Source organism: Scyliorhinus torazame, chromosome 13, assembly GCF_047496885.1.
Source record: "Scyliorhinus torazame isolate Kashiwa2021f chromosome 13, sScyTor2.1, whole genome shotgun sequence".
Lineage (NCBI taxonomy): Eukaryota > Metazoa > Chordata > Chondrichthyes > Carcharhiniformes > Scyliorhinidae > Scyliorhinus > Scyliorhinus torazame.
This window is the reverse complement of record NC_092719.1, coordinates 28,932,679-28,958,175: the sequence shown is the minus strand read 5'-3', so window position 1 is coordinate 28,958,175 and position 25,497 is coordinate 28,932,679. Positions and strand designations below refer to the sequence as shown.

The 25,497-nt window shown below is 45.4% G+C and overlaps 1 protein-coding gene across 3 annotated transcripts in view; it reads left to right on the top strand.

The window, feature by feature from the left end:
- Nucleotides 1-24,291, top strand: part of mapk8ip2 (mitogen-activated protein kinase 8 interacting protein 2) — an 81,589-nt gene extending 57,298 nt beyond the window's left edge. For 2 of the 3 annotated variants that reach the window (XM_072471226.1, XM_072471225.1), the window contains 8 exons: nucleotides 1,758-4,511; nucleotides 5,607-5,682; nucleotides 7,333-7,505; nucleotides 8,972-9,081; nucleotides 12,818-12,937; nucleotides 13,697-13,767; nucleotides 16,279-16,377; nucleotides 18,233-24,291. In XM_072471226.1, the coding sequence (XP_072327327.1) occupies nucleotides 1,758-4,511; nucleotides 5,607-5,682; nucleotides 7,333-7,505; nucleotides 8,972-9,081; nucleotides 12,818-12,937; nucleotides 13,697-13,767; nucleotides 16,279-16,377; nucleotides 18,233-18,305 (3,476 nt within the window). In that variant the 3' untranslated portion in view covers nucleotides 18,306-24,291. The remainder of the gene's footprint in view (nucleotides 1-1,757; nucleotides 4,512-5,606; nucleotides 5,683-7,332; nucleotides 7,506-8,971; nucleotides 9,082-12,817; nucleotides 12,938-13,696; nucleotides 13,768-16,278; nucleotides 16,378-18,232) is intronic. The other variant, XM_072471227.1, reaches the window with a different exon arrangement.
- Nucleotides 24,292-25,497: the final 1,206 nt, after the last annotated feature.

The following is a 25,497-nucleotide window of genomic DNA, read 5'->3' as shown; positions in this document are numbered from 1 at the left end:
CAGATGCTGTCAGATCTGTTGAGTTTTTTCAGCATTCTCAGTTTTTATTTTACAAAATCTCTACCGCAGTTTATCTTTGAATAATGAAACTCATCATTAAGGCCCTGTAGTTCCAAAACTCTTTTACAGCTATTAACAAATCTTTCCGTATGTTCAGTGGTTCTGTAGATAAGCCCTAATAGAGTCATGGGGATATAAATCAGATTTAGTTGAGCCAACTTTTCAAATAGAAACTGAGGGCAAAAATGATCAAATTCACAAAGGTATGCCTGTGTCTTAGCAAATGGCAGAGCAGGCTTGAAGGGCTGAATTGCCTACTCCTGCTCCTAAGTTCTTTGTTCGGAAGTATTGCAGAAAGATTTCCTGGTTTCTTGGCCAACATTCCTCCATCAACCAAAGCAACAAACTAAAAGGATCTATTGGTGGGATCATGGGGCGCGATTCTCCGACCCCCCACCGGGTCGGAGAATCGCCGGGGGCTGGCGTGAATCCCGCCCCCGCCGGTTGCCGAATTCTCCGGCACCGGATATTCGGCGGGGGCGGGAATTGGGCCGCGCCGGTTGGCGGGCCCCCCCCCCCGGCGATTCTCCGGCGGATGGGCCGAAGTCCCGCTGCTAGAATGCCTGTCCCGCCGGCGTGGATTAAACCACCTTTTGAACGGCGGGACAAGGCAGCGCGGTCGGGCTCTGGGGTCCTGGGGGGGGGGGTGCGGGGCGATCTGGCCCCGGGGGGGGGGGCCACGGTGGCCTGGCCCGCGATCGGGGCCCACCGATCCACGGGCGGGCCTGTGCCGTGGGGGCACTCTTTTCCTTCCGCCTTCACCACGGTCTCCACCATGGCGGAGGCAGAAGAGACTCCCTCCACTGCGCATGCGCGGGGATGCCGTGAGCGGCCGCTGACGCTCCCGCGCATGCGCCGCCCGGCAATGTCATTTCCGCGGCAGCTGGCGGGGCACCAAAGGCCTTTCCCGCCAGCTGGCGGGGCGGAAATCAGTCCGGCGCAGGCCTAGCCCCTTTAGGTTAGGGCTCGGCCGCTCAAGGGGCGGAGGATTCCGCACCTTTGGGGCGGCGCGATGCCGGTCTGATTCGCGCCGTTTTTGGCGCCGGTCGGTGGACATCGCGCCGATTGCGGAGAATCCCGCCCCTTATTTCTGCAAAATAATTACTGTGCTTGACAGGGTAACATTACCACTTCATTTCAAAGTATTTAATTCAGCTAAACTTTCAAAATTTTCTGATCTTTCATCCTTGAAGTATCTTTTCTCTTTTGGGTGTCAGGTTTAGCTCAGTGGAAACACCAGAGTCAGAAGGCCGTGGATCCCACTCCAGCGACTTGAGTTCACAACTAGACTGACACACCTGTGCAGTACTGAGGGTGAGCTGCACAGTCAGGTGGCGGCTTTCAGATGACACATTCTATTCCATATGACAAGAATTCTATTCCATCAGATGCGGAAAAAAAAAATCCCTTGACACTATTGGAAGAAGTGGGGGGGGGGGGGGGGGGGGGGCGGGGGGGGAGTTCTCCCCATCTCCTGGCCAAATATATCCCTCAACCACCAGTACTAATGCAAATAATCTGGTTATTCATCTCGTTGCCCCGAGAGGGACCTTGCCTTTCCTACTTTTCAACAGTGGCCGACTGCATTTCAAGAAATATTTCAGTGGCTGTGAAATATTTTAGGACATCGCATGGTGGTTAAAGACATTTTATGAAAGGGATTTCTTTCTTTTAACAAAGTTAATTTGTCATTGCAGGTCACTTAACTCCTCCACATCAGTGTGTCCAGGATAGTGTGCACCCAGCTGGATGGTGCATGCCCGCCCCGAATGCTGGTCCACACGACACTGGATCGCAATTGAAACACATGGAGACTGCATCAACCCAGTCACCTCTGAAACCGCTACTGTACGATTTTGAAGGGAATCGGCGGGATACGCTGGAATACGGTAACAGCAAGGCTGACCAACTCATAGAGGATCATAATATGAATATTGTATCGCCATCATTGCCATGTCCATCATTGCATGCAAACAAAGAACTCGCTAAACACTGTCTCTCTCCGACAGGGTCTTTTGGTTTTCATAGAAAGTCAACAAGCTCTTTCCCAGAGATGGAAGATGATCATGATGGCAATGCACAGCCACCTAACACAGCAAACAATGTCACATCACAAAGCTCAGACACAGAGCTGGAACAGGACTTGACTAGCAGTAGCTCCAAGGGACATTCTTGTTCTGGTAATCGATCCAGTGAAATGTACACACTTGCCTCTGAGCTCGGGATGAATACGGAAATTGAGGCTGATCAGACCTTTGCTGTTACGAGCAAATGCTTATCATCATCCAACCTTAGCAATGGTTCCTGTACTCCTGTGTCCGATGCAGAGCTAGAGCTAGAGTTTGGAGTTACGAGCAGGATGCACAGACCACACACACAGCCAGCAGATTTTATACCATCTGTTCTTGAGCAAACCACTGCAGTGAGTTCTTCAACTCCCAGCTCAGGGTTGGACCATGATCACAACATCCACGAGACTACTGTTGACTATGCGCAACCATCTAGTTCCAATAGCAATACAGTATCTCCTTCCTCTGACCCAGGCATTGTAGCGGATCTCACCAGTAAAAGCACCAGGAAATTCATGCAGTCATACCGAAATGAGGATGGTGTTTCCTCTGGTTCTGACTCAGAACTGGAAGAACTGGAAGAGAGACTTACATGTGAAAAGAGTGCTGCATGTAACATGATTTCTTCCATCTCGGAGACAGAGTTAGACCTCACCAGCGAGAGCAGCAGTGGCCGATCATCACACCTAACCAATTCAATTGAGGAAGCAAGTTCACCCAACTCTGATCCTGAGATTGACTGGGAAGGAGAAATCTGTACTTCCAACATTAAAGATCGATTATACTTGGTAAAGACAGCAAACAGTGCCAATGTCAATTCTTTGGAGCCAGTTGCTGAATGGGACCTTGACCGTGGGTATACGGGGAGGTTTGTATGTGCGGTGGACAAAACCAAGTCAGCTGCTTCTGCCAGACTCTTGGACTCCGAGTTAATAACAGACCAATTTCCTGAGGTTATTGCTGGGTCTTTGCAAGATCCTGACCTAACTAAAGACCATATTACTTCACCACAAGCTCCAGAGCTCAAACCAGACAGTAAGAATGAAGGTACCACCAGGCCAACATATCTTGATATTATACCAAATCGAGCACTGTCCCGAGCTCCAAGCCCTAAATTGCAAACACAGGAAAATTCTGAAGAGAACAGTGATGATGAACTGAGTAATGATTCTGAATCTTCGTGTTCTGATCATGATTCGGACCCTGATCTGAGTGAAAGTTCTGACTCTCCTTGGCTCCTCAGTAACATGATCAACACAATGATTTCACAAGGCTCCCACAATGTCAAAGATGAGTGCTGGCTGCAGACTAACTCATTCAGTGAGACCATTTCTTCATGCTCTGACATTGAGGTCGAACCAGTCAGTACCAGTAAGCTAATGCACACTTCAGGCTACCAAATTGACTCAGCCCAGGAGGGCTCTGAACATGCAGATCTTTCCCATCCTGAATCAGACATCGAGACAATGGATAGCAATGACGATTTTGGTGACTTAATGTTCTCCAAAGGTGAGGTAAAAGGAAAAGAGACAAGATTCAAGGAACCTGAGTTTGAGCCAGTTCCTACGAATAAACCGGCCACCCTCTACTTGGCTTTTGGTAATCCATCTAATGATAGAGTCACAACAAAAGACCGTAATGTATCATTTTTCCCAGGGAGAGTTAGCTCCTGTGAAGCAGAGACTGAGGTCAATATGGATTTTAAGGACAATTGCATGTATGAACAGGATGATATAGCTACCATAATTCCAAACTCCACTCTAAGCTTCAAATATGAGGAGTCGGTGAAATCCCTTCAAGGGATAAATCCAGTTGATGACATGGGCTCTCCAAGTTTCAGTGAAGATCTGGAAGCTGCATGTACTTTAGAAGATAAGTTAACTAAATTGAATAAATATTCTAGAGCGTTAGCCTTGGAGGTGCAAATGAATTCAAAGCCAGTCAGTGAAACGACTGACTGCACCAGTAGATGTTCCAGCCCGCCTTCTCCGTTGTTTAATGCAAGCCCCAAAATACCCATATCCTTTAGTGACCCGTCAAATGGACCTTTCAATCTGAAGGAACTGTCCCCATTACACAGGGCGGCCAGCAAGCAGCTGGACCAGTCCCTGGCCTATGACTCCATTAAGTATACCTTGGTGGTAGACGAGAACACCACTTTGGAACTCGTCAGTTTGAAGCGCTGCACCTCCATCTTGAGTGATGACTGTGACATCTCAACGCTGTGTGACAACTGCGATCTGGAAATGGACAATGAGTTTGGGGACTGCACAGGGAGACATGACATTGAGAACTCGTCAGAGGATTCATCGCCTGAAGCCGACACACAGTTTTCCAAGAAATTCCTCAATGTTTTTGTCAACAGCACTTCTCGATCTTCCAGTAAGCTTGCCATCTCATTATAAATCTCAGCATGTACTGTGTGGCATATCCATTGTGAACCGTATGCTAATAGTGGGTCCATATTGATAGTCTGTGTAACATGAATTAGTTACATTCTACATATGCCATACGGGTTATTCAGCTACAGGTTTTCTACTCATTTGTGTAATGTCAGTACTGAGGATTTCAGGCTTCTAGAACAGTTTTGTGGATTGTGATTGTGTGCATATCTCCTCCGCGTCATTGGAAAAAACCTTCTGAAAAAGAGGAGGAGAGAGACCTATAGCACATAGGATAATCTGGTAGTTACTGGGCTGTGTATAGTATAAGGCAGTAGCCAATAATAAAAAGATGAGGGTCTACAACTCTGTGGAGTGAATGGAAAGGCTGGGGTTGTTCTTCTTACATCAGGAAAGATAAGGAGGAAATTTGATAGAGGTGTTCAAAACCATCATCTGTTTTGATAGAGTAAATAAAGAAAAACTGTTTCCTGTAGCAGAATAGTCAGTAACCAGAGTTGAGAGATTTAAGATGTTTTATTGTTGGGGATGTGGTGATATTGAGATAAAGCCTGCGGGGGTATGGGGGTTCCCCCAGGTCCCCCCCCCCCACCCCCCGAGTTCCCCCCCCCCCCCCCCCCCCCACAGTCCAAAGATGTGCAGGTTAGGTGAATTGACCATATTAAATTGTCCCTTAGTGTCCAAAAGGTTAGGTGGGGTTACTGGGCTATGGGGGGCAGGGTGGAGGTGTGGGGCTTAAGTAGGGTGCTCTTTCCAAGGGCTGGTGCAGGCCCAATGGGCTGAATGGCCTCCTTCTGCACTGTAAATTCTGTGATTCTATGTTGAGGTGAGGGAAGGGGTGGGTTAATATTGCGGTAATGGGTTGGGGAAGCTCTTGTTGAATTGAGGGCTGGGTGTCGCAGTGAGTCTGGGTGTTGGTATTGTGGTGAGGTGACGAGTTCCGGCAAAAAGTGGATATTGTGACGTGGATAGGGTTTCTGGGGTTACAATGGGGTGAGTGTTGAGGTTATTGGGAAGTGCTGGGACATCTGCTGGCAGAGTGATCATGTGCTATCTCCCTCTCTCTCCTGAATAGGTACAGAATCTTTTGGCCTTTACTCGTGCACAATAAATGGTGAGGAACGGGAGCAGACTCATCGAGCGGTATTCCGGTAAGGATGGTATCTCAAGGCTTAAGCTGGGGCTAGAACCTGAGCAAGACCCCTGTCTCCCAGCATCACTGTAACCTTACTACAGACAGAGTAGGGGAATCACTGAGACAGAACTAGATTGCCCAGAGCTTGTGAGCAAGTTCTTCCGATCACTTAACATTTCTTATCAACCCAGGGTGTGTGACAAAGAAGAGCTCTTATCATTTATGCGTCCACGGTAACAGATGCAAGCCAGTATTTTGACCAGAAACCGGAGGTGTGTTTGATACATGCGGTTATTCAGCTCCCTTAGCTTCCTTTTCCACATCAGTGTTGTTGAGAATAAAGGAACCAAGAGGTTCCGCTTCTACCTCCTGCCGATTACATTAGCCTCAGTGTTGCAAAGCGCAGAAACCCCTGCCTTTCTAAGAATTCCTAAGCCTTCAAATACAATAAGTTTTTAGCCTATCCAAACTCTTTGTTGGAGTTGCAGATTTTTCAATATAGGAGTCACAGGATAGGTCTGTTCAAGCCCATCATAATCCAGCCATCAAAATAGTCTCAGAGTACTTATGACCAGCACAACATTCAACTATATCTCAAATTATTCCAGAGATGTTTCCGTCCATTGTTCTACCTGGGAACTAATTTATGTGTTGACCACACTCTCTGTGCAGAACTTCCTATATCAGCCCACAGTTTGGCACCATGTGCTCCCTCATCCAACTATCATGGGTTAACTCAAAATATTTTATGGATTTAGATTTTCTGCACTGTTTAGTGGCACACAGCCTGAGAAAGTCCACTCACAGCTACCTTCTTCCCTGGGTAAAGACCCTAAATTTCTCCAATCTTTCCTCTTAACTCAGTTTCTCTGAAACCAGACATCAGCTCTTGGATCTTCTCTGCACCTGCAGCATTTGAATGCGTCCCTCCCATCTCGGTGACCAGGAGGTGTGCGTCAATAACCAGGCTTGTATTTATTACCATCCATTAGTTATCTTGAGAAGGTGTTACTGGGCCGTTTTAAACCTCTACAGTCTGTGATTGTAGCATTTTGATACAACTGAGTAACTTGTCCGGCCACTTCAGAGGTCAGGTGAGAGTTAGCCACATTGCTGTGGGGCCTATAGGTCAGACGAGGTAAAGAAAGCAGGTTTCCTTCCCGAAAGGGAATTAGTGAACCAGTTGGATTCTATTATCTCCACGTTCCCTGAGACCCGATATTTAAAACTGAATTCGAAGTATGAAATGGACATGGTGGGATTCGAATTCACATTTGCCTGATGAGCACTGTACTCTTAAGTGCAGTCTGACCAGCGCATTGGTCAGTTTAATCACAATTTTCTCTGACTTGTGCCCTATTGGTTTTGACATGAAGTTCAACACTGCTGCCTTTGGTTGATGTACCCCACGTACTAGACACTTTGAACATTAAATGGATTAAGTCGACCCTTAAATTATTTGAAAGACATTCATGGAATGCAGGCTGCCCATTTTTCCTTCACATGCACCATACTCCAGCTGTGTTCAATTAAAGTTTATCCGACATTGCTCTGCGCACTGAACCCATGTTAACAAACTAATTCTGGAGCTCAAACTTCAGGTTCCACTTGCTCACTCGGTCTATTCCTTTCCTGATGTAACAGAAGTGTTTCTGGTTCTCTGAAGGTTCATACCTCGGCACCATGATGAACTGGAGTTGGACGTTGATGACCCATTGTACGTCGAAGAGGAGGAAGATGACTACTGGTACCGAGGCTACAACATGCGCACAGGGGAGCGCGGCATCTTCCCGGCATACTACGCCCATGAAGTGGTCAACCGAGCCAAGGAATTTCTAGGTAGGTCCAAAATAAGATTGGGGTCAAAATTCAGAGGGCACTCGGGTCTGTTGAGTTGGGGGCTCGGGGTGGGTAGGGCTATGGGGGCAGTGCAATGAACAGTGTCTGTGATTCAGAAGAGAGATAACTGAGGATTGAAACTCTGCAGTACTGCAGTGTAAAAACTTAATGCATGATCAGGAAGGTGGATAGTATTTTCCAGAGAACGTTCAGGAACCAAGTCCAGGGGCACCTGTGTAAGTCAGGAAGTATAAAAAGCCTGGATCCCGATACCACCGAGGGACTTATTTATGTCATTAATTTATCTACCCTGCCACATGGTGAATTTCCAGTGGTGCTGTACTCGGACAGAGGTTGGCTTTTAACAGCTAGAGAACTTGGATTTTCTCTATTGCTGCGTGGTAGGCCTTTGGCCATTATAGATGGCAATGGCAGAGCCACCTACAAGCATTACAAGATACTGCAGGTAAATGTTGACTCTTTTAAAATGGATTTTCCCATCAACAAAGTCCGCCCGTAGGGTTTACAATGTATTTTGAGACACAATGCTGTGGTCGCTCTACATTTGCGATATATAATAAGTTAGAAGTAGTACAAGATGAACAAAGCCACTATAAGGAGATTAACAGGCTGCCCAGCTGCCCTTTAGATTTGTGCACAGCCCATTGTTGTTTTGACCTTTCTCCATCCACACACATCCCTCCACTCACTTGCCTATTACCCCGCGACACATCTACTTATCCTTCTGTGTGAGCAGCCTCTTTAAAGACCAGCATCCAGTGAAGTCTCCATTACTACCTTGGCGCAAGGCTCGAACTGTACAGGGACTGCATTTAAATTGGGTAAATGCTGGCCCCACTGAACCCATTGCAATGGCTCCCACTTTCCACTGTGATGAGTGACCTTCTGAGTTCAGAAACCATCCCACCCTCAAGAGTGCACAACACTTCCCAAATTTGCATTATACATTCAAATTGGAAAGTGTTTTGCAATGCCTCATGCGCCTCCTGTTACATAGCAAGACAGCATAGTGATCAGTGAGTCCAACACCACTCAGCAAGTCCCGCCAGTGGGCAGCGGTACAGCAGTTTCTCATTCCTGACTGCATTCCACACATTTGCCACTGGGTGGCCCCTTTGAGATGTCCTGGTTTCCGTTACATAACATTTAAGAAGCAGGCAGCCTAATTCTTTTGTAATAATTTGGTCTAAAATTTGGTGTAAATTTGCAGGGATTTCTTCTGCAAATCAATTTCGAGGCCCTTCCCTCCCTAATCTTTGAGTGTTTTCATTGACTTGAACCATGCCATGGGCCAGCAGTGCTCAAAATGGTAGGTTAAATATTCCAGCCAATTGAAGCTATTGTCCTATTGACTAAACTCGGAAGCTGCTTTGTAACGGGCAGACTTTGGTCTCAAATGACCCGAGCTCGGTTTCTAATGCCTCTTCTGTTGTCTATTGATGCAGGGATAAAGAAGAACAGTGTCTGGGTGGAGAGGTTTGATGTGCAGTTCCTGGGATCAGTGGAAGTCCCATATCACCAGGGTAATGACATCCTGTGCGCTGCAATGCAGAAGGTAAGCGTACCGCAGTCACGAAGAGTGATGGGAGAGGATGTGAAAGGTGAACACATTGTGCTGATCAAACATAAGAACGGGAGCAACACTAACACATTAAGGTGAAGCAGTTACATGGCATCAAACTCCTGTAGAACAGTGGCTTCCAAGCTTTGTTTTCCTGATAGCCTCACCTCCTGATCAAACCGTTTCATTCCCTCCTTGTTAGTTAATCTTTACATCGGATTGCATAGAATATGAAGCACAGGAAAACAGCTATCCGGCCCAGCCCCTCCATGCTGGTGTTTACCCTTCATTCGAGCCTCATCCCATCTTTCCTCATCTAAATCTGTCACTGTAACCCTTTATTCTCTTCTCCTCCATATACTTGTTCAGTTCCCCTAGAAATCCATTTATATTATTCACTTCACTCCCTGTGGTGGCTAGGACCACATTCTCACCCCTTTTCACACAGAGGTTTCGTCTGAATTCCCTGTTTGACCTCTTGGTGACTATCTAATACTGTTAGCCACTAGTCCTGTCTCAATTACCTGGGCTTGTGGATTTGGGAAAGTGCTGTCTGGTGGATACCTTAGATTGTGGTGACTTTTTGGTCTACTTTTGAAGCTGGCAAAAGTCCTTCTGAGAATAGAGGTGAAAGTATACACCAAGATTAAAGTGTGAACCGCTGGTGTGCATCGACACCATTTTACAATGCAATAAAAAAATATATAATATATAAAAAAATATATACTGGTAATTAGATTAAATTAATTTGGCACAGTTTATTTAATGAACTAATTCTCACAAAGGTGCCTTTAACCTCAATCAAAGTATCTTAAAATCAGACTTTATTGTCTTCAATGTCCAGTGCAAAGAGTTCATCAAATTTATCCTGAGTCACTTTGGCAATGGCATCACTATAAGGATCCCACTCTGGATCAGATGTGGCGGTTTTGGTTTTATGATCATCCCGCCACAGCAAATCACCTTCATCTCCATCCATTGAATTCGATATTCCACAGTTTTGAACAATCTTATGACACTTCGTGCATTAATATCACCCCGGGTTTTGATGACAAAACCACACAAAATATCCAGAAGGGCAGCATGCATTTCCCCACGCTGGAGATTTGTTCTCCGTCAACCATCCACCTATTCCATTCTACTTGAACATGATCCTTAAATAGTTGTTGAGGCACAAATACAAAGGTTGAATGATGGACCTACTCACGAACTACAATTTGGGTGTTACTTCTTTACAGGCACCTTTTGAGCTCATCAGTTATATGGGATCTGAACATGCCCCACAACTATTAGATTGTGTTCTTTGTGTAGGCAACAGGGTTGTTAATTCCACACATAATTGAGCAGAGGGTGCAGACTTAAAATGAAGTTCACAGTCGGGCGCGTTTAGTGGGTTGTTTTTCCGCAGCTCTAGCACCAAGCATCACTCTGCTTTTCCACGACACTTTGGCGTTTTTGGCCTCGGGTAGTTTCTCTCTGCCGAGGCCGCACTTAAAATGATTTCCTGCTGATGAGCTGATTGCGCAGATGTTCACTGTTTGGGTGCCATTTTGAACGTCATCCCCAATCGTTTCCCCCACCCCCCTCCCCTTTCAGCCCCTCTCCAGCTTTATTGACCCCCCCCTACTCACCCACTCAACCTTGGCATGGCCCCTGGGAATCCTCCCACAATCCCCCTCAAACTGGCAAACCCCCACCACCCCGGGTCCAACCCCTGGCACTGCCAGAATGCCACTTCGAGGGTGCTGGGCTGGCAGTGCTGGGGGAGTGCCAGGGTACCACCCTGCCCTATCCCTGACCACTCGGGGGTCTCCAATAGCCTGCGAGCCCCCCCTGAAGGTGCTATTATACCTGGCTCATGTTTGTGTGGACCAGTATTAAACTGCATCCTGGTGAGGTCTTCCAGGTGCGGCCGTTGAATCCTGGGCGCCGGGTGAGTCAGACGTCTGGATACTTACATGAGGCACTAGGCTCATTTAAATATGCAGACCTGGATCTCGCCCAGCGAGGGAGTGAGTCAGGTGATTCGCGATTGGCTCGGCGCCCAGTATGGAGCCCAACCTGGGTCCTCGTGTGATTCATCCGTTGCACCCGAATCCGCGCCGGCCCCAAAGGCGTCTCTGAATCATGCCCATAGCTTCACTCTGTCCTCATCCATTCAACCATTATCAGGGGCATGCACAAAATCACCTGCAGAGATTTTCAGCATGGTTTTATGCTTTGTAAATTATGAATTTCAGTCCATTGGCCATGCGGCTAGTACTACCGTGAATTGTGTCTTCTCATGTCCTGTGGTTTTTCACTAGAACCTTTTTTGAGCCTTTTCACTCCACAGTTCAGTTCCGGGCATAACTCATTTCAGGAGTGTTTCATCCAGGTTGCTGTTGTGGCAGAATGCTGGAAAGGGGCTATTGATACTTTTGATAGTCTGTAAGTAACCTTGACCTTCTGAAGCAACACTGGATGGTTTTCTTCCAGAAAACGGCTTCACCAACCAGCTGTTGCTCTGAAATCTTTGCTGGTCTCACTTAGTCCACTTAATTGTGTTTATACGTATTCCATTTCTGGTAATAGTGTAACCGTTCTGACGTTTTTCGAGGATCCATTCCGATACATACTTCTCCAGACCAGACCAGGGGCTGGACACTGTTCTGTTGGTGCATTTGGTCCTGGGCATCGCCTCCTCCTCCTTCCATTCTCGTGCCAGTTTTTCCACAAACACTGAATTCCCTCACTGCAGCACAGTTATTTGGCGCGTTAGCAAATGTTACAACTTTTACTTGAAACTAACTTCAGCCATCATTTTTGTTGGGAGAGTAAATTATTTTCTCTGTTTGCCAAACGGAGATGGGGTGGTGGTTCTGGTCTGTTTGGGCATGTCTTAAACTCCCACGCATCTTGGCAAAAAAGCCCCCATCACTTTCTTGATCCCTTGAACCCAGTTATAAAGTACCAATAAGTTAAACATGTATTTGTCAGGTGAAAAATTGAGGCTGGTACTAGTATGACTATAACACCTTGTGCCTGAAAAGGATGAGACCGGGTGACTTATGCGCTATGTATATGCAAAAATATGATTTTTGGAGCTGGAAAAATGGGGTTATTTAATTAAAAAATATATATTTAGAGTACACAATTTTCTTTGCCAATTAAGAGGCAATTTAACGTGGCCAATTCACCTACCCTGCACATCTTTTAGGTTTGGAAGTGAGACCCACGCAGACACGGGGAGAATGTGCAAATTCCACATGGGCAGTGACCCGGGGCCGTGATCGAACCTGGGTCCTCGGTGCCGTTAGGCAGCAGTGCTAACGACTGTGCCACTCTGCCATGGCATCATTTTATACCCTGGGGCAATTTAATATGCTGCAATCTACTGTAAATTGAAAATGGAATCTGGGAATAAATGGGGTGACCTCCAGGGAAGGTAGGGGACAAAGGGGTGAGGCAGAGAGAGACTGACCACAAAGATAATGGGGATTCACCTCAGGAAAAACAAGATAGTCCCTACAATAGGAGCTGGCACCAAGACAGATTTTAATGTCCTCCTTAATCCGGAAATGCGTAGGCTCAGTATAGCAATGCAGTGATTGACTTGATTGAGCTCAACTTGGCACAGGCCAGGGATGGAGCTGCAACATTTTGATCCATAAATAGTAGCACCAAAATCGAATGTTGTGCAGACTAATTCCCAAGTCTAATATTAATTTTCAATGTCACCCTCTCATAGATTGCTACAACAAGAAAGTTGACGGTTCATCTGCGTCCACCTGCTAGTTGCGAGTTGGAAGTCAGCATTCAAGGGGTTAAGCTGACCATGAGTTTGAACGAGTATGGACCAGAGGATAAGGTAAGTGCATCTGTACATCTCCTATTGATTCACTAGTCTTTTGATCTATTCATCTAGGTTCTACCTGTCTATTGAATCTGTCCATCCACTGCCTGTGCACACATCTGTTGACTGTCCTAGGGTACATTTCTCTTTAAGTCTATGGACCGGTCTGTTTAGTCTATGGGTTGATTTGTCTACTCTATGTGCAGGTCTAGAGACAGGTCTCCAGTACCTCCCTTGCGGATGTTTGATGATTTGGTATAGAGGGAACATTATATCGAACCCATGCTGTACCCAACCTGATGATTCCATGTTAGAATAGTCTGCAGACATGCATTAACTGGACTCATAGATCAAATGGCTGAGTTACTACAGGAATTCAATACCCCGGTGATAGTCAGTGCCTTCAGGACAGGAGAAGCTGAAAAGGATCAGGAGACTTTTGTCACCTCCGGATGGCTTACATCTGTCTGTTTCCATGACATAATGAACAAATGGTTAATTGAAAACAGCAGCTTTAAGATAAATGTGGAGTATTTCTCCTCTTCCCCCACCCCCTTAGCAACAACAGTTGCAAGAGGGTAAAATCTTCCCCCGCCCCCCCCCCCCCCATACCAAGTGTCAGGCACATGTTCCTCTTTGCTCCATTGCACTCCGTGAATTGCCAACTCATTTAGTAGGTGTTGGGTGAAATGGTCGAATGTTTCCCTGTGACAGGTATGAGCAAGGAGGTCAGCCATGGCCCTGTTTAACCTGTGGTCTTTTTTTTTCTCCTAGACTGAAAGGTGCAGCCATTTTTTCCAGATGAAGAACATCTCATTCTGTGGATGTCACCTCAAAAACAGCTGGTAAGTGTGGTATTATCATAACTATCAGCATTACAAGGATTAATGCAGTGTCAAGAGTAGCCATTAGAGGGAGCTGCAGATACAACCATATAAGGCAGTGATCCGAGACCTTAGGGGAGGAGTGTATGCAGGAGATAGCTAGTGAAGGTCATTAGAGCAGATAGTGTGAGTAAGGTTAGATTATAGTTATACCAGTCGTGAGATTAGCAGTAGATGAGTGTAGTTAGATGTTATTGATCAGTTCTGTATTCTTAAGGACTAAGTGGCGAATCCCAATTTAGTAGTGTAAATAAAATCAGAGCTTTGTTTAAGTTAAAAGCTATTCTGTGGTCTTTGTGAACACCAAGCCAACCATCCTGAAATAAGAAACACAAAGAACACCACAGTAAGGGTCAAAGACCATGCATTAACTGTTGATGTTACACCTGCTAATCCTGTTGTCATTGAACAGTGCTTTCTCATTTTTCTCAGCCTCTTAGCTATTGCCATCAAATTGGGCTCAGTTGCGAGCACCCTCACCTGTGAGTCTGAAGGTTGTGTGTTTTAACCCCACTCCCAGGGCTTTCCAGCAGTATTGTGACATCTGCAGAATGACAGCTGTGTTTCTTCAATTAACCATGAGTGCATGTGACAGAAACGTTAACTAAGCAATTCGATGGCTTCAGGTGCTATATTAAAGTAAAAAATGTTATTATTTGCCAAAAGTTTTCCAGATAACAAAAGCCCCATCTTCTCCGTGACCTCAAATCATTCATGGCTTTGTGACATCTTTGTGACAGCTGTAGGAATTCTGATTTATCAGTCTGATATCCAGTAGTCTAATTTTACAGCTGTGCTCACTTTTTAAAAAAATCATTCAAGGGAGGTGGGCGTTGCTGGCCAGGCCAGCATTTATTGCCCCACCCTTAATTGCTCTCAGACAGAGCGCAGTCAACCACATTGCTATGGATCTGGAGTCACATGTAGACTAGACCAGGGAAGGATGGCAGATTTCCTTCCCTAGAGGACATTAGTGAACCAGATGGATTTTTACAGCAATCAACAACATAGTCAACGTTAGACATTTAATTCCATATTTTTATTGAATTCAGATTTCACTATCTGCCATGGTGGGCTTCGAACCCGGGGTCCCCAGAACACTACCTCATATCTCTGGATTACTAGTCCAGCGACAATACCACTATGCCACTGCCTCCCACATCAGCCATCTGTTTTCAACTTGATCTCTCCCCATTTAACTCACACTTAGCTCTGTTTCTGGAAGTCTGCTCTTTCTCATGGCCACTGCACTCTCATCAGATAATCATTCACTTTCAATCCAAATTTGGCTCATTACCTTTGCAAGTGTTTCCTGTATCATCCCAGATTGTTAATCAACTTTGAATGAGTTCGGAGTTGGGTTCTGGGAATGAATTCAGAATATATAGTTAGAGGGGATTGGACAACATCCTTTATACACTCCTCCTCTGATTGTGCACATTTGTCAACTCATTGTTAAAGGAAGAACTTACATTTGTACAGCACCTTCACAACCTCAGGATGTCTCAATGTGCTTTACAGTCAATGAAGTACTTGCGAAGTGTAGTCGCTGTTGTATGTAGGAAATATGGCAGCCAGTTCACCTTGTGGTGAACCACTGTAATAGGAGATGTAAGGTAGGGCCTGCACTACAGGTTCGCCGGTAGCTCCTGCCGGCTGGCTCCGCCCACGGAGAACTGTATAAATATGCATGACCTCCAGTGCCCTGCCATTTCGCCGGCTGCAGCAGGAGGCCACTCATCTGACTGTAATAAAGCCACAGTTGTACCCAACTTTAGTCCTTGTGCAATTGATCGTGCATCAATTTATTACAGTCAGATGCGTGGCCTCCTGCTGCAGCTGGCGAAATGGCAGGGCACTGGAGGTCATGCATATTTATCCAGTTGTCCGTGGGTGGAGCCAGCCGGCAGGAGCTACCGGTGAACCTGTAGTGCAGGTCCTACCTTACATCTCCTATTACAGTGGTTCACCACACTGCTGGCTCCACAAACAGCAATTCGATAAATGACATTAGTTGAGGGATGAATGTTGTGATCAATGTAAAGTTTTGAATATCCATCTCTCCACACAAATCTCTGAACATAATACAGCCACTGGTTACACTTTTCCATTTTTATTTGTTGGTTCTTTGTCTGTTACATCCTGACATAAGATGCCCCCTTCAGCAGAACTGCCCTGTTATACTCTGATCTTTAGCCTTGTTAGAACCTAACTTGCCCAGTGGGTGTGATAGGACATCAGTTTGCACTTGACCCTAGTTCAATGAACCTTGACCCTTGAATGAAGAGTAAAACCGGGCCTGGATACCTGGCCTTATCTTCTGGGAAAACGTGGCTAAAATTGAGGTTTCTAGGATTTGCCTCCTTTACAAGGACCCCTGTGGAGTCTTCTCTTTAATAGGATCACTCACACTGATCCCAATAAGTGGACTACTGCTCCGTGTCTCCTTTAACTGTGTCATGTCTCTTTCAGCTACTTTGGCTTCATCACCAAGCACCCTCTGGTGAACCGCTTTGCCTGCCACGTGTTCGTATCTGAGGAATCAATGCGCCGTGTGGCTGAGTGTATCGGGTAGGTGCCAACTACTAACACCAAGACAGGTGTGGGAATGACTGAGGCAGAAAATACTCTGACTTTGAAAACTATGTTGTAACATTCGCCATCTCTTCCCCTCTCAAACCGTAAGACTATCTTCTGGACCCCAGTGATGAAATGATGGAATTGTAATACATTTCAGTGTAAAATTTGAACAAGGTTCCGGCATCTTCTTGTGCTGGTGTAATATCCAAACGCATTCCAGTGATGTACCTCAGTCACCTGATTAAAAGCCCACAGATATGGTCGTGGATGACTAACGGAAGCATGTCAAGAAACAGGGTCTCACCTGAAGGGGCTTCGAGCTGCTCCAGGATCCCCATATATCTGGTGGTTTGACTCAGGCTTGAGTTAGATGTCTCAAGGTATCTCTCCACTATGGCATCCAATGGATATATGAAGAGTGAATGGTTGGACATTATGAATTCTCCCGAAGACTGATTCTGTGCATCCTCGGGACATAGCAAAGAAGGAAATCGACCTTTCATAATGCCCTCTGGAGTGATAAATATAGGAGCAGTAATATGCCATTCAGCCCTTCTTTTAAATAATAATCATCTTTATTATTGTCACAAGTAGGCTTACATTAACACTGCAATTAAGTTACTGTGAAAATCCCCTGGTCGCCACATTCCGGCACCTGTTCAGGTACACTGAGGGAGAATTCAGAATGTCCAATTCACCTAACAAGCACGTCTTTTGGGACCTATGGGAGAAAACTGGAGCACCCGGAGGAAACCCACGCAGACACGGGGAGAATGTGCAGACTCCGCACAGACAGTGATCCAAGCCGGGAATTGAACCTGGAACCCTGGCGCTGTGAAGCAACAGTGCTAACCACTGTGCTACGGTGCCGCCCCCATCCCTTAGACCATCAGTGATCTGTGCTCCAATTCCATGTAGTTGCCTTTTGATCCTTGTCCTTAGATTTTCATATCCAACAAAATCTATTGATCTTTTTGACAGTTTCAATAATCCCTTAGCATCCCCAGTCATTGGGGGAGTAAGTTCCAGATTTCCAGTAGTCTTTTTGTGAAATGAGCTTCCTGATTTCACTCCTAAATGACCTCGCTCCCATTTTAAGATTCTACCCCCTATGCAGGGGCTGTTTAGCACAGGGCTACATCGCTGGCTTTGAAAGCAGACCAAGGCAGGCCAGCAGCACATTTCAATTCCCGCAACAGCCTCCCCGAACAGGCGCCGGAATGTGGCGACTAGGGGCTTTCCACAATAACTTCACTGAAGCCTACTTGTGACAATAAGCGATTTTCATTTCATTTCATAGTTCTCGATTCGCCCACGAAAGGAAATAGTTTCTCTGTGACCTGTCCTTACAATTTAACCCATTAAGCCTCAGTGAACAGCTACGTAAACAGAGATCAAGGCTAGGGATGTGTTAAGTGGGAAGGAGATTGTTTTAGACAAGAAGATGCTGGAACCTTGTTCAAATTTTACACTGAAATGTAATACAATTCATTCATTTCAGATGAGATTTAGGAAAAGTAAAGGAGTGAAAATGACTAGCAATGGCTCCATTAACAGAGATGTAGAGATGCCGGCGTTGGACTGGGGTGGGCACAGTAAGAAGTGTTTCAACACCAGGTTAAAGTTCAACAGGCTTATTTGGAATCACGAGCTTTTGGAGCGTAGCTCCTTCATAATGGCTCCATTATCAAAGACACTGCAGCTGAGATAGCAATTGGCTGGCAGTGATTGTGGAAACATGTGCCTTGTAGGAACCAGCAATTTCTTGGGGTGGGGGCATGGTGGGAGAAACAACTAGACAACGTACAGTATGCTCACTAAAGTCCCATTTTTTTCTGCTTTACAGCCAAGCGTTTCAGGAATACTATCAGGAGCACCTGGAGTATGCTTGTCCAACAGAAGACATTTACCTGGAGTAGGAGTTTGACAGCTTTCGCGTGGATACATGACATTTTCGCTGGACCTGGGCTCAACTGTGAGCTGTACCCCTGCTCCCTGTACATACAAAAAAATTAAACAAATTCCTATTAAGTAAGGGTATACAGTACATGGAGCCCCCTGTGAAGTTTTAGCATTGACTATGAAAGCCCATTGATATCAAACCTGTGTTTGCTGCACATACCCATCCCATATCTAACTCTAGCTTCCATCCCCTCCTCTTGCTGCTGTTACAGGTTGCTTCAAAGCCGCCTGTCGAATTCAGAGGCGCTTGGCCAAATAGAGAGAGGAAAATGAGGCATGTTGAGTTTACATATCACAAGAAATTCATTCAACAGCTGAATGCAGGCTAAATCCACCTCCTTTACTTCGATTGTACCTGTTATCGGGAGCGTAATGCCCTGTGTCTAACCACCTTCTCATGAGGTGTTCTGCGTGCCTCCCAACAGTTCTCTCAAGGAACACCCTGCTAAATTCTGGGCGGATGTCTGTGCAGATGGTCAGTGAGGAGTGGTCCTATCTCTCGCCCCAAGGATCATAGCTAAATAAATTGAGGAGTTGCCTTTGCGCTCAACCAATAACTAAAGCATGTCCTTCAGTAATTAAGTTTGAGATCCCTACAATTCTTTTTGCACCTTAAGCAATCTCAGATTAACTGTAATCTTCTGATTAATTACATTGGACAAGTGGGTCTGATTAAATGAAGTATCTGACCCTTTCAGGGAGTGGAGTTTGACCCTAGATGACAAGGTGGGCTTTGACCTTGGATATGGTGGAGTGCAGAGGTCGAGGGAAGGCTAGTTTGAAAGTATATTTTGATCCACCGCAAGTGGGGCTCAAGGGGGTTGGGGAGCGGGGAATTGTGGTTTGACCCTGGAGGGGGAGAGCCCTGGGCAAGTGGTTTTGACCATTCTGACTCCAGAATAAACAGCTACAGTACAAGGCAGAGAAAAACAAAGGAAGAGGTCACTGATGGAGGCAGTATAGACTAGAGAATCCAGCATGTGCTCATTCCTTAAGCAGCCACCTCCACTCTGCCTTTGATTTATTTTAACCTGGCAAGTTCTTTCCTTTAAACTGACCTGTCTAACTCTTCAAAGTTGCCACTTCTCCCAATAAGTCAGATGAGATGCTGGGGTGAGAATCATATTTAGGATCATTTCTGCACAGCACAGTATGAGGTTTTTTTACAATATGAATCAGATTACACAACTGACAGAACCAATTTGGTGGGTTGTAGATTTTCTCCTCGTGTTGAGGTCAGCAACAGAGTGGCTTTTCCTGTTCTGGAGTGAGCCACAGGTTTGGGAAATTGCGTTGCCGCGTGCTTCACAGACACATTTTCTCCTGGGGGCATTTGGCTTTGCTACATTCCAAAGCCATTCCCCGCTACCCCCACCCCTACCCCAAACCCAATTAAAAAGAAGGGTTTTGCTCTATAACACACACCTACTCACCCCATCAGTGATATCATTTGGGAAGGAAGAAATCCTTAGTCAGAGCTTTCACACAGACTTTAGTGGTGAGCTGTAAAGGACAGCTTTTATATTGATCACAATATTCCCACTTTCACGATGATTTCCCATGGATCAGACACAGCAGGAAAGTCACCAGCGTTCTTGTGCTGCCCATAGTCCACCAACTCTTCCGCCCTGCGTGAAATAAACTCTGCTCATTGCTGAAGAGGCTCCTTACAACGTGCATGGTTCTTAAAAGCTGCATGAAATCTCCAATTTAAAATCCACTTCTTGTCTACTGTCAAAGGGAAACAAGGAGTCTAAAAGACTGATGCCCGATTGCCCGAGTGACCCACATATGCAGCATGCCCGTAGTGAGACACCAGAGACTACCTTTACTTAATCCCGCTTATCTCACTTCCATGAATACATCTTTAGGCATGCCTTAATCTCTTGGCTATTGCACTCTGTACTTTCCTATACAGCAACTAGGCTGAATTTTGGTTTTATAAGAATTAAGAAATGAATGTTGGTGAGAACTGTTCTATTACATTGTCTTCATTTAAGGGGGTGGCTTTTACTCAGAGCTGATAAGATACCAAGACAGCACTTGGCAAGTGGGGCTAAAGGTTGGCTGTGACACTGTGCAGGAATATTATGTGTTGAACTGACTCATTCCCTCAGTGAAAGGGGAATGGCCACCCTGGGTTGTCCTTGAGCACCTTTAATTATAAGGGGTATTGAAAGACTGTTTCTGAGCAATCTGTATAACAATAACTAGATGGGGGAAGGAACAAGCGCCTTAAAGGGGCAAAACCTCCAACAGAGATACCAGCATCTCTTCTCACAGGCGACTTGTTGGATGGCACCAGTTGGCATAGGAGATACCATCTGAAAGGAACTGGTGCTAGCTGCGTGAGAGCTGTTTAGAGCACAATGGTTACAATGCCTATCAGCAAAACACCCCTGACCACTAGCTAATCATCCATTCCATTCCAGCCAAGATTCCCAAACTGGGGAACGGTGGTGGGGAACTGAGCTTATCATGAGGAATGGGTATCTGAGGAAATTGGTCTGTCAAAGCACAAGAGGGCCTGACAGCATTGCAGAACCAAAGAGAGAATATCATGGGGCACCTCAGCAGAGATGTTTGAATCTATCAGAGCTGCTTGTGCTTCTGGACATGTGATGGGCCAGAGCAGCTACAATAGCTCCACTAATCAGCTTCCATCAGTTGGTAGGGCTTTAAACACCCTGTGTGCCAGCATAACGCTTCGCCTCTGGCTGTACGAGGCTCTGTCACTTCAAGTGGAATACATTTCTGTGTCTGCTCCTGATTGCTACAGGGGTGTGCAACCCTTTAAGCAATTTCTTACTTCACATATAGGATACCTCTAGAACTGAAGGCAGGCTGAGGAACTGTCTGAATTATTTTCCCAATTTCCTGAAATCAGGAGTATTAATCTCTTGTCATCCTGGGGTAATAGAATACTGACTCTTAGAAAATGGCACCAGGGCGTTGAATAGGACCTGAATGTTTCGAAGAAAGAGGAATCTCAGGGAAAAAAGCCAAGATTGAGAACCTCTGCTTCAAGAAATGATGCATTTGGGAACTGGAGTCCCGAACATCATTGACTCATGATTCTTAAAGTTATAATGCTGCAATGGGAAGGGGAGAACGTAATCCACTGAGTGCGAAGGAGAAACATCCATAGCTAAAGATAGTGTAGAGGACAGCATAATGTAAGGGCAGGTCGGGACCTCAAGGGGTCTGTTCACCTGCAACAGAAGCTCATGTTTCAATTTATCAACAGTGTTCATTTCTTATTTGTTTCCAACTGTTCTTTCCATTCAACATCCTCCCAGTTGCCCAAAGAGACTGTGGGCGGCTGTTCCATTTTCTCTCATTATTCCATGGAGGGGGACATAGTTGGCTGTGGTGTGTCACTTGGTTGCGATCGTGTGTTGAATCCCATAGTGCCCCATGTGAACCAACGGAAAAAACTCCTCATTACAAACAACATGTTTAATGGGGGACCATCTAGATTGTTTTTTATTGTACAGTTTCTCCACGTCCAGCAGATGTTAAATCTTCCCTCCTGGACTTGCTGCCTCTTTCTCTGTAAGAAAAAGCAGCAGAACAGCACAACAGTCTTCTTAGTTTTGGCAGGTGGCACTCTCTCACCCTCTGTCTCCTCCCAACTGCAGGCCTTGAGGCCTCAGGCTCCAGGCTCGGTAGCAGCACCACCCAGAGGGCCTCCAGATGAAAGGACAGTGTTCCTGGAACCTAGAAATCAGGATTGTAGCAAACTGCTCTTCTGCAATTTTTCTTTCCAAGTTAACTCAGTTGAATTTCACAAGTTGTGAAACATGTTTGCAGAGCCAATCTGCAATGGGGATGATCCGGTCTGGTCAGGGGAGGTCAATTATCACAGTCTACAGAGAAGGTCTAAGAGGCCAGTTCAATGAGAGATATAAAATAGGATAAATAAAGGGCACCAAGTCTAAATCAAACTAGGAGGGATAAAAGGGTTAGGTGAAAATTAATAAAAAGCAGTTTTCAATGAAAAATGTTCATAAAAAGCAAAAAACATTTGAAATAATTTGTCAGGCAAAAAATAACAGCTAACCATTCTGGGAGAGTTAATTTCCCAAAGGGAAAGATGAAAGCATCAGCTCTGATGGGAAAGTTAATATCCTGAAAGGATTGGCTCTGATGGGAGTGTATGGATATGGACTTCAACGGGAGAGTTAGGGTACTAGAGGGATGGGCTTTCATTAGAAATTGAAGTACTAAAGGCAATGAGTTTTCAGGGGATAATTAAAGTTTCAATAGGGCTTAGGGTACTAAAGGAATGTGAGACCTCTGGATATAGGGAGAGGGAAATAATTTGGTGAGTTACACTTACAGAGGGCTGTGAGTGCACAATGCAAGGACTGTGCATTGATCTACAATCCACGCCAGTGGAGCTGATGAAATATGGAAACACAAAAGAAACAATGATGGAAAAAGAAATGCGCAGCCTGCTCTTGCATTTCAGAGGAACCAGGTGAACTCAACTCACTCCACCCACTGGTGAGTCACTGAACCACACAGCCCACAAAAGGCCTCGGGTTCGACCACCAATCTGTGCCCAGCCTGCCGATCTCAGCTGGGTCTAACCCTGACCTCAGTAATCCATTGTTGGGGAGAAAAATCTCCGTCTCCCGTTCACCGCTCAGTGCCTCCTTCTGCAACAAGGATATTGAGTGAGAAGAGACTTGTGCTCAGCTGTTGATCGAACCAGCCCACCTATCCAGAGTCACATGTGACACTTGGCTGTGGTACCAGAGTTCCAGTTGCCATTGCACTGAATCCCATACCCCAGGAAGAGCCAATGTCTTCTTGGGGTAGTATGGGTGGGGAGAGGAGGGAATTTGATGAGAGAAAGGCTAAGAGTTGGCCAGGTGACCTGCCCTCCCCCAATATCATCCCGAGGCTAGGAACTGGAGGATGTAAACCATTCATTCTACCTGCCCATTGCTCCATTGAATGAAGGGATAGGCCACTCAGCATTCATACATCGGCAATATCCGGTTGTACTAACACAGGTGAGTCCAGAGTTTCACTGCATTTGTGGGTGTACAGGTGACTTGAATGGGTTTTTAAGATTTCCATTGTCAATACTTATAGCAAAACTGGATATACATCTAAGATGAGCATCCTGCAGAACCATGAAATGAAGGAAATCTTCACACAAATTGACTTGGTCCCTATACACAGGATTTATGCATTTGCCACTGTGGGGTGCGCTCTCCAGTCCCAACCTGCTAACAATAAACATTCCCTCCTACCCTCAGGTATAGCATCCTTCGAAATAGTTCTGAACAAATAAACCAGCAGCTGAATATCCGAATTTTTATCCAGTTCGGACTGCTGGCTAGCAGAAGTTACAGAAGTGAGGTTGGGAGAATTTCCCAGGATACAGGCAGTGATATATGACTCTGTTTGTATTGAACCCTGTGGTTCATTAAATGGGTTGAAAGGGCAAACTATGAAAGGCAACTCACATCAGCTTAGCTGCATTCTCCAATGTAACGTTCAGATACATGGGGTTGAATATTTTGTGGGAGCATAGTTAAAACTGTAAGAACATTGCAGCACTTGGCTTTGCCCATGAGGGTTGTAAAGTGAACCAAAATGCCAAAGCAGCTTCTAGTGGACAACATAGTGCGGTTGACATCTTTTCCACTTCTCCAGCGACCTTTGGATTGATATTTTCCCTGAGTAGCACATCCTCAGACAAATGCAGGTATCATCCCCTGGATTATGCTAGTTATTCTTACTGGTTACCTGTACATTAGCTGCATTTACCTGTATGTAATTTGGATTATGCTAACCATTCACTATAACTAAACACATCAGTATGTAAAAGATTAAGGTAACTTATCATCTAATTGTATAAATGAGGAACTGATCACAACGCCTTGTCATGTTTTTGATCGTATGATTAAAAATGTGCTTACTGAACATCCAGCTATCTATTTTCTGCCCCTTTCTGTGGAATATTAAGAGGTAAGAAGGCAAACTGGAAACTGGCGTCAATTCAGAGAGACAAGCGGCCGCTTCACAGTGGTTTGGTGTTCAGCCAAAAGGACAAGTCATTTGAGCAGGAAATAAGGACTAGCTGCGCGATTAATCAAATGCCATAACTACGGCAGTGTCTGGTGGCCCTTTAGGGATATGGAATAGAGGGTGTGAACTGCAACGCGCCTGGTTAGGGGTCTATACTTGCCTCAGTATTCCGAAGCAAGAGGCAGAGTTCCGAGTGGAAATGGACGACAGGCAAATCTGGAATGCGATGGTCCTTGAGTTGCATATTTTCTGTTTTTATGCACTATGATTCGCTGCTTGAGTGAAATCTTGCGCAAGATGCAAAGAATCAATACATGAAGAAAACTCTATTCACTCCTTTCAAGCTTATTCTTATTGTAGGTTCAAATTACCTAATCTCCTTCGTAGCTACTTGATCGCCTTGTGAAGGAGCTCTCCCTCCATAATGTCAGAGCCAGCTGTGCCCATTTCTTTTTTTTAAGTTTGTAAAAAGCAGAGAGGGTGCTTCCCTCTCTCTCCATTATCTGGATTGGCAGGCTTGAGTGCTATGTGGCATCCTATTGGCTCTCCAGCTTTCAAAGCCTGTCCACCATCCTTAGTTGGACAGCGAACATGCCCTATGACCACTAATAGACCTTTCATTCAAAAACTATTGATCCCACTTGAAGTCACCACCCCTAGGTTATCCCAGAGTCAATGTCCCACTCCAAAAATGAAAATTCGGCACAACTTTTCAGGTCAGTGATCCTTTGACTACAATTTACAACTTTTATTTCAGATTTCCAACATCCACAGCACTTTTCTCTTGAAATATATCTAAGCTTGTTGATGATACAGAAAGGGAAAGTAAGCTGTGAGGAAGACGCAAAGGCTGCCAAGGGGCACAGACTGGTTAAATGAGTGAGCAAGGAGGTGACAGATGAAGTCTAATGTGGGGCAATGTGAAATTGTCCACTACACTCTCAAACCCCATTCAAAGGGTAGATGCTGAGAGGTTGTTTCCCCTTATGGGAGAGTCTCGGACCAGAGGGTATAATCTCAGAGTAAGATGTTGCCCATTTAAGACAGAGATGAAGAGGAACTTTTTTTGCCTGAGGGTAGTGACTCTACAGAATTCTTTAC